The sequence below is a fragment of the Capricornis sumatraensis genome, chromosome 22 (genome assembly GCF_032405125.1).
Source record: "Capricornis sumatraensis isolate serow.1 chromosome 22, serow.2, whole genome shotgun sequence".
NCBI lineage: Eukaryota > Metazoa > Chordata > Mammalia > Artiodactyla > Bovidae > Capricornis > Capricornis sumatraensis.
The window spans coordinates 23462108-23481253 of record NC_091090.1 but is presented as its reverse complement, the minus strand read 5'-3'; the positions used below and the strand labels follow the sequence as shown (position 1 = coordinate 23481253).

The 19146-nt window shown below is 41.2% G+C and overlaps 1 protein-coding gene across 4 annotated transcripts in view; it reads right to left on the bottom strand.

Moving 5' to 3' along the window:
- The window catches only part of RUNX2 (RUNX family transcription factor 2), a 224007-nt gene that overhangs the window by 106799 nt on the left and 98062 nt on the right, over nucleotides 1–19146 (bottom strand). For all 4 annotated transcript variants that reach the window (XM_068960610.1, XM_068960611.1, XM_068960612.1 and 1 more), the window contains exons 3-4: nucleotides 16073–16229; nucleotides 10146–10250 (exon numbers count right to left, since the gene is read on the bottom strand). In XM_068960610.1, coding sequence (XP_068816711.1) covers nucleotides 10146–10250; nucleotides 16073–16229 — 262 coding nt within the window. The remainder of the gene's footprint in view (nucleotides 1–10145; nucleotides 10251–16072; nucleotides 16230–19146) is intronic.

The window sequence follows — 19146 nt, the reverse complement described above, 5'->3', positions numbered from 1 at the left end:
AGGAATCCACACTGCTAGGGCTGACCTGCAGCAAAATTGCAACACTTAAACTTGGCGATGACTGCCTTCAAGGCCAGCAAAGGCCCGGCCTGCCCACCTGACTCTGTGTTTACGTTTAGTACAAGGACTTGGTTGATCATTCTCCCTTCATCCTCCCAAGCCTCCTCCCAATAATGGATTCAAGATGACTTATTTTTTATCTTAATATAAGTTTAAATCTGAGTTACCTTTCTTAGAGGAGTCTGGACATAGGTCATAATCCTGAATTTTAATGAAGTACTTTCGTCTGCAAGCAGAGTCCCACCACCAGAGCACAGCAGCAGAGAAATTTCGAGAGGAACAGGGAGCTCTTCCTTTGCAATTAATACTTAAGCACCACATCCCAAATACAGTCTTCTGCATATGACCTCGAATGAATACTGCTGATTTATGTACTTTTTATGCACTGGCTTAATTTCCAAGAGTTTCTCGAAAGAGTGAGCAATTATTTTCCACGTTTGCCTAAATAAAAACTTCAGAGATTTTATATGAAGACTAAAGACAGGTCTATGACAAGACTATGATGTTAGCTGACATTATAAAAGTATCCTATAGCATGCTAGGTAGGGACAAGTATGAATATGAAGAGCAACATAACGAATCTTTTTTTCTCTGTCATTCTCAACTATTCCCTATCTTCCTCTGGTCCAGCCCTTCCTGAAGCAAATGCTATAGTATAAACAAAATAGAAGTAGTTCAGTGATCTATTGGAAATTCTTTCTCTCAGGAAGGAAAATTTATTTTTTATAAAATAAAGCCAAAAAAATATTTTTTCTCTCTCTTAAGTATTTAGCACTGTTTTAAGAATGAATGACTTCTGACTTCCAGTGAGATATAAGCTGGTGACACACTTGGGTCCAATCGGTGTGTTTTGAGAGCACATAGAGCTTGAAAACCTGCCAGGCTGCTTGCTATATTTAGTGAGAAGTAAATATATCAATGGCAACTGTGTCTGTGGACAGGGAGCTCTACCTGGGAAAGCCATGCTGCTTGTGAACACACGTCCCATACAGTGAGAAAGCACATTCAGAACCAAGAAGCCAGGGGAGAGTGCAAAGGAGGGACATGAGCATGTTTTAACGGCTGCGATAATTTGCCATGAAAGGATGTGAAGGCCTGGCTCCTTGCTGCAGCATGCCATGTGCTGCTGAATTCAATTACTGCCCTGCAGTCTGCGAGCGAAGGAATGTGTAAACAGGCCATATAGCCTTGCATCAGTTCCACAGAATATTGCACAACACAAAATGCCTCTCGATGTGTCATTTCCTTCTTGGCCATCTTCCCAGCTCCTGACAGTCAGTCAACAGAAAAAAAAAAAAAAAAGTACTGCAAGAGGTTTAAAACTGCTCCTCTCAAGAGTACATTCCACCAACCACCAGACTTGACTTCCACCAGCGCTTCTGACTCCCTCACCATCCTCCATAAGGAAAAGGGGAAGGGGAACAGTTTTTTTAAACAGTGATTATTCTCTTAAGTCAAAGGTGGTCAATGATGGTTTGGATCTTAGTGACCAAAGGATACATATTTATGACCATCAAACTGCTGCTTGTGGTTGCTGCCTTGTAAATATCAAAATGTGGCATGGACCCCTCACTGCCACTCCTTGGGCACTTCAGAGACAGGGAAGAACCACAGGAAGTCTCAAGTCAAGAAGTGGAGGGCGTTTTCGCAGTGGAGGGCATCATGCAATGTGAAGTCAGTCAGACACAGAAAGACAGATACTATGTGATATCATTTATATGTGGAATCTAAAAAATACAACAGACTAGTGAATAAAACAAAAAAGAAGCAGACTCACAGATACACAAAACAAACTACGGTTACCAGTGGGAAGAAGGAAGTGGGGAGGGGCCATGCAGGGTAAGGGGGGAATAAAAGGGGTTATTATGGGACAATAAAAAACCATGTGTAGGGACTTCCCTGGTGGTCCAGTGGTTAAGACTTCACCTTCCAATGCAGGGGGTGTGTGTTCAATCCCTGGTCGGGGATCTAAGATTCCATATGCCTGGTGGCCAAAATATCAAAGCATAAAACAGAAGTAACAGTGTGACAAATGCAACACAGACTTTAAAAAGTGGTCCACATTAAAAAAAAAGTCTTTAAAAAATATCATGTATGTGAAACATTTGAAAATCATAAAGCCCTATAGAATTTAAAGAATCTTTCATTCAATAAAAAAAATTGTTTTCACATTTTAAAAAAGTTAAGGATTTTTTTTTTTTTTTAACTAACACTCCCAACCAGAGACTAAAATTCAGGCCTGTGGCATCAGGGATGTGGTACAAGGCTTATCAAGCATTTCTCAAATTGTCTACACAAACAGCAAGAATGTGAACATACAAACTGTGTCCAGACAAACCAAACAGCTTTAAAACAATTTTGCTGTCCCTTCATCTAACACACTTCACGTGTTTCCCGTCCTTTTTCACATCTGACCAAGCTCTATATCAGCATCCACCAGTGATAAATAAGCAAAGATCATGGGCCAGGCACCATTAAAAGTCTGTTCCTACACTCCACAAGGGTGAAGAGCAGTGGAGGATAAAAGCCAGCTGCCACTGACACCATCTGCAACGAGGAATAGCGAATGCCAAGACCATGATTCTTGCCACCCGTTCTGGGGCTGGAGAACTGGAGAGAGCGACTGGCCTGGTGGTCCAGTGGTTAAGACTTCACCTTCCAATGCAGAGGGTATGCTTTTGACCCCCCATCAGGGAAGTAAGAGCCCACATGCTGCAGGGTATGGACAAAAATTAAACAAATAAATAAAAGATATATTTTAAACTGAACATTCACTGGAAGGACTGATGCTGAAGCTGAAACTCCAATACTTCAGTCACCTGATATGAACAGCAGACTCTTTGGAAAAGACCCTGATGCTGGGAAACACTGACAGGAGAAGGAGAAGCGGGCAACAGAGGATGAGATGGTTGGATGGCATCACTGACTCAACGGACATGAGTTTGAACAAAATCTGGAAGATGGTGAAGGACAGGGAAGCCTGGCATGCTGCAGTCCACAGGGTCGCAAAGAGTCGGACACAACTGAGCAACTAAAGAACAGTGAACAACAACAATATTTTAAACTTGAACAAAAATAGTCTTTATGGAAATTTTTAATATTCATTAAAAACAAATTTTTTTAAAGAACTAGGTGGAATAGCATGGGAGAAAAATGAGATGCTTCAGAGCCCAGATCACTGTTTTATTTAAGTCTGTTTTAAATGTTCAGTTTATAAGGTAAAACCTCTGCAAACAGAATAATAATAATAACATGTTCTCTAAAGAATTAAAAACGTGCAATGAACTGGGCACAGGTGACAAGAAGCAAGCAGGAAAAGAAAACAGTTTCGCTGCAGGACATAAGCCTGACAAGTTGGTGAAGCCGAGTGCTGAGACAGCCCTGAAACACACAGGGCATCCTGCACACTCAGAGAGGGTCTCCATCCCCTAAGCGCTAGCCCTGCTGAAGTCACAAAAGGAGTTAAGCAGAGCAGTGCTGCAGCCATGCACTCCAAGCCTGCAGGAAAGGAGCCAGATCGTGGGAAAGAAAAGGCAGGGCTTTCCCCTTCTCCCCAGCTCAGGACGGGTAGGTGGCCAGCACTGACCAAGTGTCCCAGTAGCAAAGACACAGATGATGGCTTTGGTCTCTCCTGGAGGGTAACTATGATTTACTTCCCTGGGGCACAGCACATGGAAGCTCTTAGAAACCCATTCATGTGCATTAGGAATCAGATTTGCAGGTGTACTGGCAAGGGAGAATTTGTAAAGCTGAGTGATAGAGAGCATAAAACCACCAGGCTTGTTCATTTGAGGATCCATAGACCACCTGACCTGCCTCTTGAGAAATCTGTATGCAGGTCAGGAAGCAAGTTAGAACTGGACATGGAACAACAGACTGGTTCCAAATAGGAAAAGGAGTACGTCAAGGCTGTATATTGTCACCCTGCTTATTTAACTTCTATGCAGAGTACATCATGAGAAACACTGGACTGGAAGAAACACAAGCTGGAATCAAAATTGCCGGGAGAAATATCAATAACCTCAGATATGCAGATGACACCACCCTTATGGCAGAAAGTGAACAGGAACTAAAAAGTCTCTTGATGAAAGTGAAAGAGGAGAGTGAAAATGTTGGCTTAAAGCTCAACATTCAGAAAACGAAGATCGTGGCATCTGGTCCCATCACTTCATGGGAAATAGATGGGGAAAGAGTGGAAACAGTGTCAGACTTTATTTTGGGGGGCTCCAAAATCACTGCAGATGGTGGCTGCAGCCATGAAATTAAAAGATGCTTACTCCTTGGAAGAAAAGTTATGATCAACCTAGATAGCATATTTAAAAGCAGAGACATTACTTTGCCGACTAAGGTCTGTCTAGTCAAGGCTATGGTTTTTCCTGTGGTCATGTATGGATGTGAGAGTTGGACTGTGAAGAAGGCTGAGTGCTGAAGAATTGATGCTTTTGAACTGTGGTGTTGGAGAAGACTCCTGAGAGTCCCTTGGACTGCAAGGAGATTCAACCAGTCCATTCTGAAGGAGATCAGCCCTGGGATTTCTTTGGAAGGAACGATGCTAAAGCTGAAACTCCAGTACTTTGGCCACCTCATGCAAAGAGCTGACTCATTGGAAAAGACTCTGATGCTGGGAGGGATTGGGGGCAGGAGGAAAAGGGGATGACAGAGGATGAGATGGCTGGATGGCATCACTGACTCAATGGACGTGAGTCTGAGTGAACTCTGGGAGTTGGTGATGGACAGGGAGGCCTGGCGTGCTGCGATTCATGGGGTCACAAAGAGTCGGACATGACTGAGCGACTGAACTGAACTGAAGATACTTTGGCTACAGATTTGCCCAGCTGCCAAGCAAGGCAAATAACCTTTTTAGGTTCAAATATCTAATATTCTTCTCCCATAAGAGGACTGATCTGACTTGACTTGCTGTTGACCTGCTGATACCAAGCGCCACAAGGTATCACCCACCCCTCATTCATCTGGTAATTACCAAACTGGTCTAATTCAGAGTGAAGCTACTAGCACTGGAAATTGGAGTGACCTTGAAGAACTTCAGATGTCTTCCAGAATAAAACATCAGAAGACTTTTCAGGAAATGGTACCTCAAAAAATTATTTCTCCTGTGATGGCAATGATATTTCTGATATAAGCACTCATGGAAGTAGGTGACATTGGTGGTCCAGTGAACCACCATCCCCATCATTCATCTTGCAAGATTTTTTTCCCCTCAAGCCCAGGCTGCACGTGTATCTTGTTTTAACCAATAGAATATGTAAGAAGTGACTCTACTCCAATTCTGAGCCTTAAGAAGCCTTACAAAGGCCTGAAAGTTCCCACTTTTGCACCCAAAGGAACCCTGAGCTGCTACATAAGAAGTCAGACTCCGATAGAAAAGGCCACATGGAGAAGGTGAGGAGAGAGAGAAAGGAGAGAGAGAAAGGCCCAGCTGTCGCCTCCTTCCTGCTGAGCATAAACTTACAGTCACCCCATGAAGGGACCAGACAAGGGACTAAGACCATCAGGATGTTCCAGCACCAGCTGCCATCTTACTGTCAGGAAGACCATAGACAACCCATCCAGATGAACCCCAGTCAACCCACAGAGTTGTGAGAAATAATAAACTGGTGACTGTTTCTTTCTTTCTTTTTTTTTACTTTTTTCTGCACCAGGAAGCTTTCGGGATCTTGGTTCCTTGACCAGGGATCAGACTTGGGCTTCCTGCAGTAGAGGCACAGAGTGCTAACCACTGGACCACCAGGGAATTCCCTGGTGGCTATTTTAAGCCACTGTGTTTGGGGATGGCTTGTTATTTAGCAATAGATACCTGACAGAGCAGCAAGAGAACAGAAAGACTTCCGACTGTGCAGGGTGATTTACTTGTTCCATCCTCTGCACAGCCAATAATACCTTCCATCACTCTTCCTCCTTAACTCAGAACCGCAACAGTAGAATATGACACCACTGAGCAAGATTTCACCTTCCTGGACAAGTTCTTTCAAAAGGACTGCAGTTGGAAGCGACTGCATGCGTGGAACAAAAGATCCTAATAGAAGGTGATGTTTGAATGAGTTAGGCATCCAAATGCATTACTGGAGCTGCTGCTGCTCCACTGACTTCTGCTGGTGAACATACGGCAGTACCTCTTCAGAGCTAACTTGCCAACAGAAGGTCAAAATGCCTTGCCTAAACACAAGGCTGACAAATTTGGGATCTTAAGTATGATGTCATGTCTTAAACTGATAAGCCGGCAGAGAAAATAAATGGCATTTTGTAAAGATGTGTACCGTTCTCATGTTTACGCTACTTAAGATGAAGGTTCTAATAAGTCATCGGCTGTGTTCCTTTAAAGGGAAGTTTTATAACTGAGATGAATCACAACTGCAAAAGATCAAAGTTAAAAAACATCAATGATGCCATGGGGTACTTTTTAATCTTGTAATGAGTGATGATCATGCGCTCTTATGAAGTTCGTCCAACTGCCAGCGCCAGATGTGTATATTAAGAGAAGGAGTTGTTTGTGATGTGACAGTACCCGTTCAGCTGCCAGAGACAGAAAGCATAGAAGGATGAAACCTTTCTGATTTTTTGAGTGAAAAGCAAGCCTTGGCAGATGGGCTGATAAGTGGGGCCTCCGAGGGCGGCATCAGTGCCCTCGCATCCTCTCTTGGACTTTGCTGCGAACAAGCTGTTTATCATCAGTTCTGCCCAGCTGTCCCCAGGCAGCATGAATACCTGCTCCAGCACAATTTATAACACTTATTAGTGTCATTTACTAATAAGCAGAAATTAGTAAAGCCATCTGCAAGAAAAAAAAAAAAATTACCCGAGAGAACAGAAGCTAGATGGTATCTATTTCCTGGAAGTGTACTCTAAGCAAAAACTACAGCAAACTTCTGATGCTGAAACTGATGTAATAATAGCTCATGCTTACTGAGCACTTACTGCCCGACAGTCCCTGGGCTGTGCATTTTAGATACATGACATCACTTAACATCTCTGCAGTAATGGATGAGGAAGATACTATTATTAGTCTTCTCACTTTATTATTAATTATTTTTCTCACTTTAACAGAGGAGGAAACTGAGGCCAAGAGAACTTAGGTAACTTGCCTATCACCACACAACTGGTGAATGGCAGCATCCCAGGCTTTCAATCCAGACAGCCTGATGCAAAAGCCCACACCCTTAATCACTGTCCTGTTGCTGAGTAAAGACCCAACCAGTTAACCTGGAACCTGTCCTTGTTCAAACAGCTCATCTGCCCAAAGTAGTCTTTTCAACTTATACTGTATCTTCTAAAGAAGGAGTGAAATTCCATTAACAGGACCAAGAGAGCAAAAATACTCCATCCCTTCAAACTTTCGCAGTAAGAAACAGACGTACAGTCTTTCAATGACAACCGTTACTTACAGAATTAAAATTTTGTGGGAGAAGATGTTAAAACAAGTGAATTCACTGTCTTTTTTTTTTCTCCCCTCAGGAAAGCCTTTTCCTAAAGCTCTTCTCTGTTAACGGTTGAGAAAATAAGCCACTTTGAAGAAGTCTAGAGCGGTGGTTGGCAAACCACAACTTGTGTGCCAAATCTGACCACCCCCAACCTATTTTTGTAAATAAAGTTTTATTGATATGCAGCCACTACCATCTGTTTATGTATTGTTGAAGGTTGCTTCTGAGCTACACTGGTAGAGTTAAGTCCCTGTGGCAGATATCATAGGACCCAGAGAGTTGAAATCATTTTCCATCTGGCACGCTTACAAAAAAAAGTCTGCCAACTCATGTTCTAGAGGATTCTTCATTTAACATTATACACACACCTATCAATTAAAAGCCTTCAACTGACAGTTGAAGGAAATTTAAAATCTTGGGCATTTTCCACACCTGGGAGTCTCAAAACTAAAGAACAATATTGAGAAGAGGGTTTTACTTACAAAACATTCAATGCTCAGACGGCCAAGAGCAGGGCAGAAGGAAATAACCCCGGACCGAGAATACAGGCTGTAGGATTAAAACGTTACTGATACCAGACACAGCCAGACACTGAGTTTGGCCAGTCACCTTGTGATGTCAGAGAAACGACATCGCATCTCCACAGATATTTTTGGTTTGTGAGCAGATCTACAGCAGTGGTCCGCCACTCGATTTCTATATCTGCTTCTCCCCAGCACCTTCAGCAGCATCAAAAGCCTAAACTCAGGTCACATGCATACTAGCTGCTCTATCCCTAACTCTCACTGCTTTCAGAGCAGTTCTCTGTCTTTACAGGGACTGAGCCTAGCAACTGTTCATTCTGCCAATGGCCTCCTGGGAATGAGGTGATACTACCCTTGTTTGAAAGAGAAGTGACTCTCCCAAAGCTATTCTACCTCCTTTTTGTCACCACTTTCAGAATGAGGCAGCACCCACCTTCCCCTGCTTCCTCTCCCAACCATCAAGTCTGAGCATCAACTTGTGAGCATCTGGAGATATACACAGAGAGAGAGAGACAGACACACACACACACACACACAATGATGGTTTTTCCAAGAACTGAGAAAAGCAGCTGAGATCAGCAGGAAACATCTTTACAAGATAAGTATTAGTCGTGTTAAACATGAAAAGACTACCATCCTGCTTGGTGCATTATTAAGAGGGATGTCCCTGCCTTTTCAGGAACTCGGGGGCTAATGAGATAAAATGCTAGATGTCTTCCATCCTAAACCATCGTTCCAGATGGAGAGTGGTCCAGAAAAGTCAGGCAAAAATCCGAAATCAGGCCAGATAGCCCTAGGCTGATCCACTCACCTGCACTGCATGACTGCTGACCCTGAGGACCAGAGACGGGGCAGCCAGAGATGTGTGTGTGGCCACTGCCTAACAGGACACTCCTAACCTGAGCAGACAGAGCCAGCGCTCTCATTGCTGAGAAACCTAGAAGAACGCCATACACATGCAAGAAGGAGAAAAGAAGAACCTCAAAGACTGACTTTTCAGGCAGGAAACCTCCCTAGCTTGGGTGAGCAGTCAGCCTTCGTGAGAAGAGACAGTGCGAGAGGAGCGGAAGGCAACACGTCTTCCCATGGCTCAAGGACAGGCGGCCCCAGGGGCAGAGGGGAGGCAAAACTTCACCAGCCCTTTGCTCTCGATTTAGGAGCAGAAAAGCTATGCCATTGTCTTGGCAGGTGTATCATTATATAACAAAGATTTCTGCCAGCTGTCCCTCCACCACAAGCCAAATTAAACTCTCCAAACACAATGGCTACATCTCCAGTGGATTCACTCATCAAAGGCGGAGTTCTGTATGATGTTTCCATTGGCACAGAATTTTTAAGGTTGTATATATTAAATAATCTTTAATCCTTAAACATACTTAAATTCGGCTCTGGTAAGTATGTTCAAATCAGTTTTAGGGATGGAGGGGGGAGCAAACCTATTTTAATTTAGATTTAAGAGGAAAATGCATATTAGCCCAAATGGATGATGGGCACTGCCTTCAAATGATGCTGGTTCAACCTTCCAGATGTCCCAGGAGACAGAAAAACCAAGGTGGATTTAAATCTGGCTTGACTCTATCTGCTAAAGAAACTATCTATGGCAATTACTAGAACATGAGCAAACAACAGTGTTGTAACAATCAAGCAAGTTATCATTTGCAAATAAATTCTTTGTAATTAAGCAGTGTGCTCTCTATAAAGGGAATTGAGTGGGCGAGTTAAAAAGTTAAAACACATTCTTAGACCATGGGAAACACACGCAAAAGCTTTTTGACTAAGCTCAGGATTTTGCAGTTTATTGTTTTCTTCCTCAGCTCTCGTGGGTCTGTTCTGCCTCATCTATTGTGTCCAGTGGATGAGCAGAATTTTTTTAGCAAAAAAACTTACAGTAACGGAAATTCACAAAGTTATGTTGGGCTTAGCAATTTTGAGGCAAAGGTGAAAAGTGTAATTTGATTTTCCACTAACTGTGAAGATCTAATTGCCCCTCGTAAAAACATATGCAGATAGAAAACTTGGCAAAGTAACTCTTCAGGTGAAAGTAGCACTAATTTATCTTGGATAAATTCCTCACAGGGTCTCCACAAATTCTATTCCCATTTCCAATAGGAAGGCAAGCACTTACTTCTGGGTTCCCGGGGTCCATCCACTGTGACTTTAATAGCTCTGTGATAGGTGGCTACTTGGGGAGGATTTGTGAAGACAGTTATGGTCAAGGTGAAACTCTTGCCTGCAGATAGAAAAGGGGAAATCCACAGTGAATATAAAAAGACAGTATTGATATAATGGCAGTACTAATGTCTACATTGCATTTAAGCATCTCGGAAGAAGTAACCAAACACGAACAAGGGTCAAGACTCCTTATTCTAATGAGAAACCCTCTGATGGCCACTTTAGGGAGTTACTAAGCTCATGAGCACTAAAATCCTCATCTTCATGGCAGTCTTGTACAGGGAGGCTCCAATTTCAAAAAAGAGTTGCTCAGTAGCAAGAGCTCTAATGCAAACAAAAACTCTGGACCACTTGAAGAGGGTTCTCTCTGCTTTCAGTTTTTCTACAACATCAGGAACACATCCAAGCAGACAATTTTAGAAGTCTCTATTTAGGATTAGGTCATGACCCCGTGAGAGAACAATACTAAATCACTGTTGATTATGCTATTGACTTCACATGGCTTTAGCATTTCATTTGCTTAACTGCACTACAATGAGAAGATGAAAGAGTAAGATTCTTATGGGAATCATTTTAACAGGAGCCAGTGTCTCCCGTCCTGGCCTTAATGTGCCTGTGGTATGATGATTTCATCATTACTGGAACAAAGTTTTTCTCCTCCCTGCCCACCCCTTCCCTAACATACCTCCTCATCTAAAGAGCCATCTTGAAATGACTCCCTGACAGTAACTTATTTTTGGTAAATGTACATGACATCTCCCAGTGTAAATATGAATGCTTGCTTTCAGCAGAGGTTGTGCTTCACTGAAAAAGTACATTTGATGTTTCAAATTAATGAGCTAAAAAAAGGTGATGAAGTTGGGGTGGGGGGTTGGAAGGGCGAAGGGTGGCAAAAATGATGGGGAAAAGTTTGGGTGCAGATGTGGCTGTTTGCTTTCTCCAGAAGAAGATACCAGACTCTGCTACCCAGACTCACTGACAGTTGTAATCAGTTAGATTTGCGACGGTTAGTCATGTCAGATAGTCAAAACTGCAAACTGTTACAAGACAGGAAAAGGTGGGCGTGAAGCAGTGACTCAATAAAACATTCAGCAATCTCAGGCCAGAGAATTCATTTAGCCTGCTCCTGGGACAGAGCTTTGAAAAGCTCCTTTCCTTTTGCTTTTTTTTTTTTTTTGGTCAAAGACTGTTTTTCCCTTTACTGAAAGCAGAGGGTATGAAATCAAAACACAAATCTTAAACAATATGTAGCAACACAGAGTTTAATGCAATCTTTTCAAAGCTTAATATGGAACAGGTTGTAGAGGAGGCTTAATGTAGAACAGGCCTTTGGCTGTCAAGTCCAGTGAATGGGTTTTCTTTTCAACCCAGACCATGTAAGTTCCTAAAATATGTTTAAGACACATATCATTTGTTACTAGGCATATATAGTTTTAAGTCTCTTTGGCTACCCTGAGGCCAAGAAGGTGCCGGGAGGGGCGGGGGGGGGGGGGGGAGGGGGGAGGGGATCGGGGAAGAAAGAAAGGGAGGGGGAGGGAAATATGAGGAAAATGAATATTGATTAGAAACCAGTGAAGTGCCAGTCACTTCATACACATTATCTCATTTAATCTTACCCACTCAGGTTTATCACCCTCATTTCACAAATAAGGAAACCGAAGCTCAGCGAATCTTACTAATTTAACCACACAACTAATAAGTGGAAAAAAATCAGGATCTGAAACCAAGTCTTCCAGACCCTAAAATTAATGCTCTTCTTTTTGACTTTGTTAGAGAACATTTTTAGAAACTAGTAGGTAATTTATTGCTACATGTGTCCCAAACAGCTCTATCAGACCAGGAAACAAATATAAATCTACTAATGAAGTATGTCAGCCAGAATGATGAAATCATCTATCTTTAAAGTGTCACTGATATTCTGTATTTTATCCATTATATATTGAATGTTATATGGATTTAAGAAATTTAATTATCTGGTTAGGGAACAAAGGATTTATTATAAACATTAAGACTAACCAGAAGAATAAGGCAGCCAGGAGTCTGAACTACTCACAGAAAACTGAAAGCCTACAGAAATGGAGATTAGAAAGTCGAATAGGAAGTCACTGGATCCAGATCAGGACCTTAAAACAATGGGAAGATCTGGAGGAGTGAATGGGCTGAACTCCTAGATTGAAAGTTAATTTGCATTAAACCACACACAAAAAAAATTCATTCTGGGTTGGATCAATGGCCTGTGAGCCAGGACTGTGTTTCTAACAGTGCTTCAAGAGTGGTGCTTAGAAGACAGTTGTCATCCATGGCACGAATCTTCATAAACCAAGGATGTACACGTCTCAATTGTCCTTAATGACTCTTAATAACCGCAAGAGACAGTGCCGGTGAATTTACCTAAAATACTTCTGAGAACACTGCTGTTTGAGACTTTCACAATGTACTCTGGATATTAAAATGCACTGATGCTTCTCCACAATTCATAGAAACACCTCACATAGGAACAAAAGAAGGTGAAATATAAAATTCACCATCCAATGTTCACATCAGAACCGACTTTCTATAAAAACTTCATTTTAAAAAGAGCTGGGTCTGAGAGAAAGGAAACCAATATGAAAGTCTGACTGAAGTCTTCTAAAATCAAATCCTAAGAATCAAGATGTACTTTAACAACTAAAACAAAAGACAAGGCGGTTCCTCCCACTTCTTATTGCCCCTTCAGAAGGAACATGAACCTAATGGTTCCAGAAACTATCACCCAACTGGGTCATTTGCTCTCATCCCTATAAACAGTGATACATTTCTGAAGTCAAATGTTTCCATGAGTATTCATGATTTCCTCCCTTAAATTAAAAAAAAAATTCCAAATCCCATTGTTTACTACTCTCCATAAGTGATAAAAAATGCAGCTCTTACTTAGGGAGCTAGCACTCGTTAGACAACTCATTGTAGCATCCTTAGCTTCATCTAGGAACTAGTTCTGCATTATGTCCTCAAGTCATATATTTTCTGAGATACACATAGGACCTGTCATTGAAAGACAATACTAACCTAGCCCGAGGGGCTGTCAGAAATAGTGGGGTAAGTTAAGACTATAAGCACAGATTGTATCCAGAACTGACAAAGTACCATGCTCTGCACACTACAGGTGTTTAGAAGTGCTTGTAAATTAAAAGCAACTCGCTTGACGTCAAAAGTGAGGAAGCACATCAAGAAAACTTAAAGACCAAAGTCACTTTCCATACTTGGCTTAAAATATAAAGGAGAAAAAGAGAAAAGACAATTTAAAAATGCAAGCCACTCTGGACTGAAGGCAAGTCTCACCGATGCTCTCTACTTGTATTCCAAAGCACTTCGAAAAGCTGTGGTCCTCGGATAACCCATGATGCCAGAGTAAGTAGCCATGTTACTGCTTTATAAATCGAAGACAGTTTTTCTAATTCCTGAGAGTGTATCTTTCTACCCATGAAAAAATGTAGCATTTGAGGAACTTGCTGGTTTTTCATTTTTTAATGCTACCGAAAATAGAAAATGTAAATAGCTGGGCAGCGAACACAATGGCAGCATCTTGTTGACCCAGACTTTAAAACTTGAGAGAAATATAGAAGTGTGAAAATCAAAGAGGAAGCTGGAAAGGGACTGTTAGAAGCAGGTCAGGTACACAGGCAGGTTAAAGGATTTCCTGTCACTGAAGAACTGACCCATTTTTTCTTTTCAAAGGGTAGTATCTCATCAATATTCTCTGTCCTTTTTCCCTCTTCATTTCAGCTTGATATTACTGTTTCCTTTCATATAATATTAATGTCCTGATTTAAAAATCTATTATTAGTGATACATCAATTTTTCTTTCTCTCTCCACTCGCTCCCCCCACCCCCAATCTAAGTCTCGAAGACAAGTCTGGACCAATTTCTCCATCCTGCCTCTGGCAGCAGACTGTGGCATTTCAGATCCTCCACCAAGTCCCGGCTGCTTCAAAGGAAAAATCCTACTTTCTTCAGTTAAGATCATAAGAAATATAGGGGGAGGGGGTCAGCTCTGTTTGGACATAATTACACTTCATCAAAAGAAGCTTTCTTCATCTTCCATGCGTGAAAAGTCTGCAAGCAGTTAAGTCTGTCTTTTTTTTTTTTTTAATATAAAAATTGCTATTTGGGAAACCAGCCAAAACTCAGAAAGCCAATATAGTAAAACAGTGCACACCCTTTGTTTCTCTTTGAAGTTTCTTAAATAAATATGTTGAGGGTTTACAAAGTACACTATCACTTTGCCATAGTTTCTACTCAAACTGATCAGAGAAAAGTTATGCAGCATCTATATCATACAAAAGCAAGATAAATGAAAACTCTAGTTTGTATCTGTAAAGTGATGTATAGTGCCTGGTCTTTTAAACACTAAAATTTAACAAAGTAATGTTACATTAGAAGAAAGATGCCCTTCAGAAGATACAGGTTCAGAAGATATATCATGTTCAAATTTCTCTTCTTACAAGAAAAAAAGAAATTTGAATTGTACAGTGGGCCTGCACAGTAACCGAGGGGAAAAATGAATACACACACATACATACTTTACACCTAATCAGTCAAGAGTGAGACTAAGATGTATCTTTTTTTTCCTTTTAATGAAAGGGAACTAAACCTGATGCAAAGATAACCCCTTGAGTTTTGATTCTACCAGAGGCTCTCATTTTATTTCAAATCTTCAGTGACAGTATCTCATTAGCATGCATCATTTTTTTTTTTTTAAGTTAAAAAGTACAACTTCTTGGCTCTGTTCCTAGAAAGTAAACTAAAACTACTCACCGGAAACAGTCTTGCATGAATTTCCCTTATCAAGTTTTTACAATGGTAATAATTTGACATCTGATCCAAACTAAAGGGCAATTATTGGACGTGGTTTAAAAATTGATGCTTCTCATTTCCTAACACAAACCTGGGTTAAAGTCATTCCACAGGTCTTTATAATTTATTTATAATTCATTTCACTCCAGTCCTAAAGTGGTCTATTTTCCCTCTTCTCATCAAAATACTTAAAATGGAAATGTCAGATTCAATCAATCAGTAAATGAACATAAAACTTCTAATGAATGATGATTAAAAGTCTTGCCATAGAATAAGTAAATAAAAGCCAAAATACTGGTTTTCTTTGAGACTTTTAAAAAAATATATTAACTGCATTTATGAAACAGCTACAAAAACCCTAAAAGGGATTATTTTCTCTTTTATGATCTTTTTAAAGATTCCTAATATTTGAATGGGGGGTATGGATGGTGGAAACTCTTGAATAATGTGGAAATATTTAGAGTCCCAATCATTCATCTGTCTAGGCAATTCCACATAGTCATTCTAACATAAGTAATACATTATTCACTTATTCAAATGAAAAGCCTTCTATAAAAGCCTATGATTTTTAAATAAGTTCCTATAGGAGTAAATTAAATCCTACAGAGGTAACATATGTGACAAGTGAAGAGCATTATGCTAGCTGTCCTTGCTACAACTTAGAGCAAAATTGATATTACCAGGAAATTGATCCAATGCACTCCCTTTTCTTTGCCCTTTGCCACTGAATGTACTCAGTTATTTGGCTCCTCATAACTCAGAACTTGAACCTCCAACTGTTCTTCCTTCCACCTCATATGCTCACACCCAGTGAAATTAGGAACTGGTCCTTCTGAAAACATTGTTTGAATTTTCAATATCATAAAACAAATGAAAAAGGCCTGAGTACTCACTAAAACACTCAACCTCATCTGGACGTATTTAAAGAAAACTTTCAGTAATTCTATTCAGTAGAAGGTGCTGATTTGTATACAGACTTAGCCTACATTTCATCAGAGGATCCTAAAGTGTTTATTCCATTATCCATATGAAAAATCAGAGACCTACCTCTTCCACTCCGGCCGACAAATCTCAGATCGTTGAACCTTGCTACTTGGTTTTTCATAACAGCAGAGGCATTTCGGAGCTCAGCAGAATAATTTTCATCGTTACCCGCCATGACAGTAACCACAGTCCCATCTGGTACCTCTCCGAGGGCTACCACCTACATAAAACAGGAAAGATAGCAGCAATAATGGCATCTCAGAAAAGCTGAAGAACTGAGAATATAGTCTCATCGTAAAGGATGCGCTGTATCAGGACTTAGTGCTCTAGTCCAGGAATGGCAGACAGGAACGAGGCATCTGCATACGGGTTCGGATGCCACTTCAAACAGACCAGCGTTTCAGGGCCCACCCATTTCAAAGGCATGCAAAAGTTTCCTTCATTTGTTGTTGGACTCTTCACAGAATACATGTACATTTTTATTAAATCCCCATGTTAAGTTGTCCATAGGAATTATACCACAGAAGGAAAGCTGATGCCCCATGTGCAGACTGCATCGTACATATTAAGGCACTGCCTGTCTGCAGTGTGGAGCTCCCGGAGGTGTGATCTCAGCCAGATCATAGCCCCCACCCAAAAAAAGGAAGTGTGGTCAGCTCCATGGGATAAGACATTTAGGGGAAACCTTACAGTTCTTGACTACAGGGAAGTCTAAATGTGGTATGGTATCCAGAACTACATTTCATCAACTTATTCTGAGCTGAATATTCAGCATTCAATCACAATGCAAATCATGACAGAATGCCCACTCTGCAGTGGGATCCATTGGAATATACAAAGCTATCATGAGCTTAAAGTCTAGGTACAGGAATAAAGACATGTAACAGGCTGAAAATGATCACTGACACATGAATGGTACAGACAGAAAGTGCACCTTTAGCCAAACTTCTGTCTCATCCCATCTGCCATCTTGGAATGACACACTTGCCTCCTTAATCTTCAGCAGTTAACCTGCAGCCGACTAACTCGGAAAAGTCAAGATCCAGAATAATCAGCCTTTGAGGCTAATAAACATTTTTCACTGCTGCCAGGGAACACATTTTTAACCAGGGTCAGCTAATTTGCAAATAGGTGCCTCTGATTAACATGGAGCCCGGAAGGGACTGTCGGTGCAGAGTCTTTGCTGTCATACATAAAACACACTATTTTTAAACCTATTACCAAGGGCCTGCCTCTTAATAATATCCTTTCTCACAGCTAACTTCCAGGATCCTATAATATTCAGATGATTTCCATCTCTTGCTCATTCGGCTTCCAGATGCCCTTGCAGTGAGTAAGCCAAGGCTCCAACTACAGTAACCCCATCACCCTCCAATGAGGAGGGTGCTTGCCTGTCTGGCAAATATTACCCTCATCCTTCCATTCCTCCCTCTTTTGTCAAGATGTCCATAAAGCAAACCAAAGCATTTAATTCCACGCTCCCAATACAATTCGTACATAACTCTCATTAAAGCAGATTTCTTACAGCATGATGAAGCATGATCACTATACTTTAGAACTGCCTTTCCCCCACCAAGGAAGCCTGCTCCAACACCCCTCCACTCTGCCCTTGGCTCCAGCCAGGGAAACAACCCAACAAACAAAAAGAAAAAAAAAAAAAGTCAACATTTTTTTCACCTTTACTGTTCTTTTAGGGTTTCTCAGTTCTATGCCTCCTTTAAAGTGAAGTCACTCAGTCGTGCCCGACTCTTTGCAACCCCATGGACTGTAGCATACCAGGCTCTTCCATCCATGGGATTTTCCAGGCAAGAGTACTAGAGTGGGTTGCCATTCCTTCTCCAGAGGATCTTCCTGACTCAGGTCTTGAACCCAGGTCTCCCACATTGTAGGCAGATGCATTACCAACTGAGCCACCAAAGAAATCCATGCCTCCTTTAACACTCTGCTGTTCGGTTTAAAATCTTAAAGCTGTCCTCAAATTATAGAACCCACTTCTATAGCATCCCATTGTACTCAAATAATCCTCTTTTCAATGTACATATAGGAATGACCATCATACTCCCTTTGATACGCTAGCCCAAAGCTAAGAGACTCTCTCTAGGGGCCCAGATTATATGAGACTAGAAATTACAAGAGGCAGGGGCCTTCATCTGCCTTGTTCACCACTCTGTTCTCAGCTCCCAAAACAGTGCCTGGCACAGACTAAGTGTTTGATAAATATTTCTGAAATGAATAAATGAAACAGCTCCATAAAGAGCATCACGTCCCACCGCCAACAGTCCATGAGAGAACCAGTTAAAGTTTGAGTCAGCACTCCCAGCTAGAGGCAATATGCCCTTGCTCCAAACTAGTTTTCTGACAACTTTTTCCGTCCCAGAGGAGAGGGAATCATGCCCACTGTCCTTTACCCGGAATATACGGTTACTCTACTCAATCTGAGAAGTCTCCCAGGTCAAGGGTAAATCCCATGAGAGCATGACTTCCTTCCTGCATACTTGATCTAGTGCCTCAAGCGGCTACTGAACACAGGTAACGCTGTACCCCTGACGGGGGCAAAGCACTCATCAACTTTTCAAATTCACAAGGCCAAAAATGTGCACATCTGAAAAATACTGAAATAACTGACTGTGTTTGCCAGTATTCATTTGAATGCTTGACATTTTTTACACTCAGCATATTGTGTTTTAACACCTGCTGTGTGGCTTTCTATGTCAAAGTAAATATGGAACCAGTAAGTGTATTAATGAAGGCAGAAAAGTTGGACTCTTTAGAACAGAATTAATGCACCAAAAATCAAGAGACCCTCCTCTTTACCCCCACCTCTATTACCCCTCTGCCATGATCGCAAGTAACTTCATCTCCTGAAACTACAGTTTTCCAACATAAATTGGAGATAATTTTTTTAAGTCTGTAAAATGTAGAAGATATACCATAAGTATAGAGTATAATTATAATGATGTGCTTTTAGTAAGATGAGCAGGCTAACTTCTGTTCCAAGTCGGCCGTGTGCTAAACACAGGCTTTTCCTTATAAGCATCCTTAAAGGGTTCAATTCAATATGTAATTCTTTACTTCATGTCCTGAGATGTTTTTTGGTGTTGTTGAGAGATATAGGACTGCTGATGGGTTTGACTCCA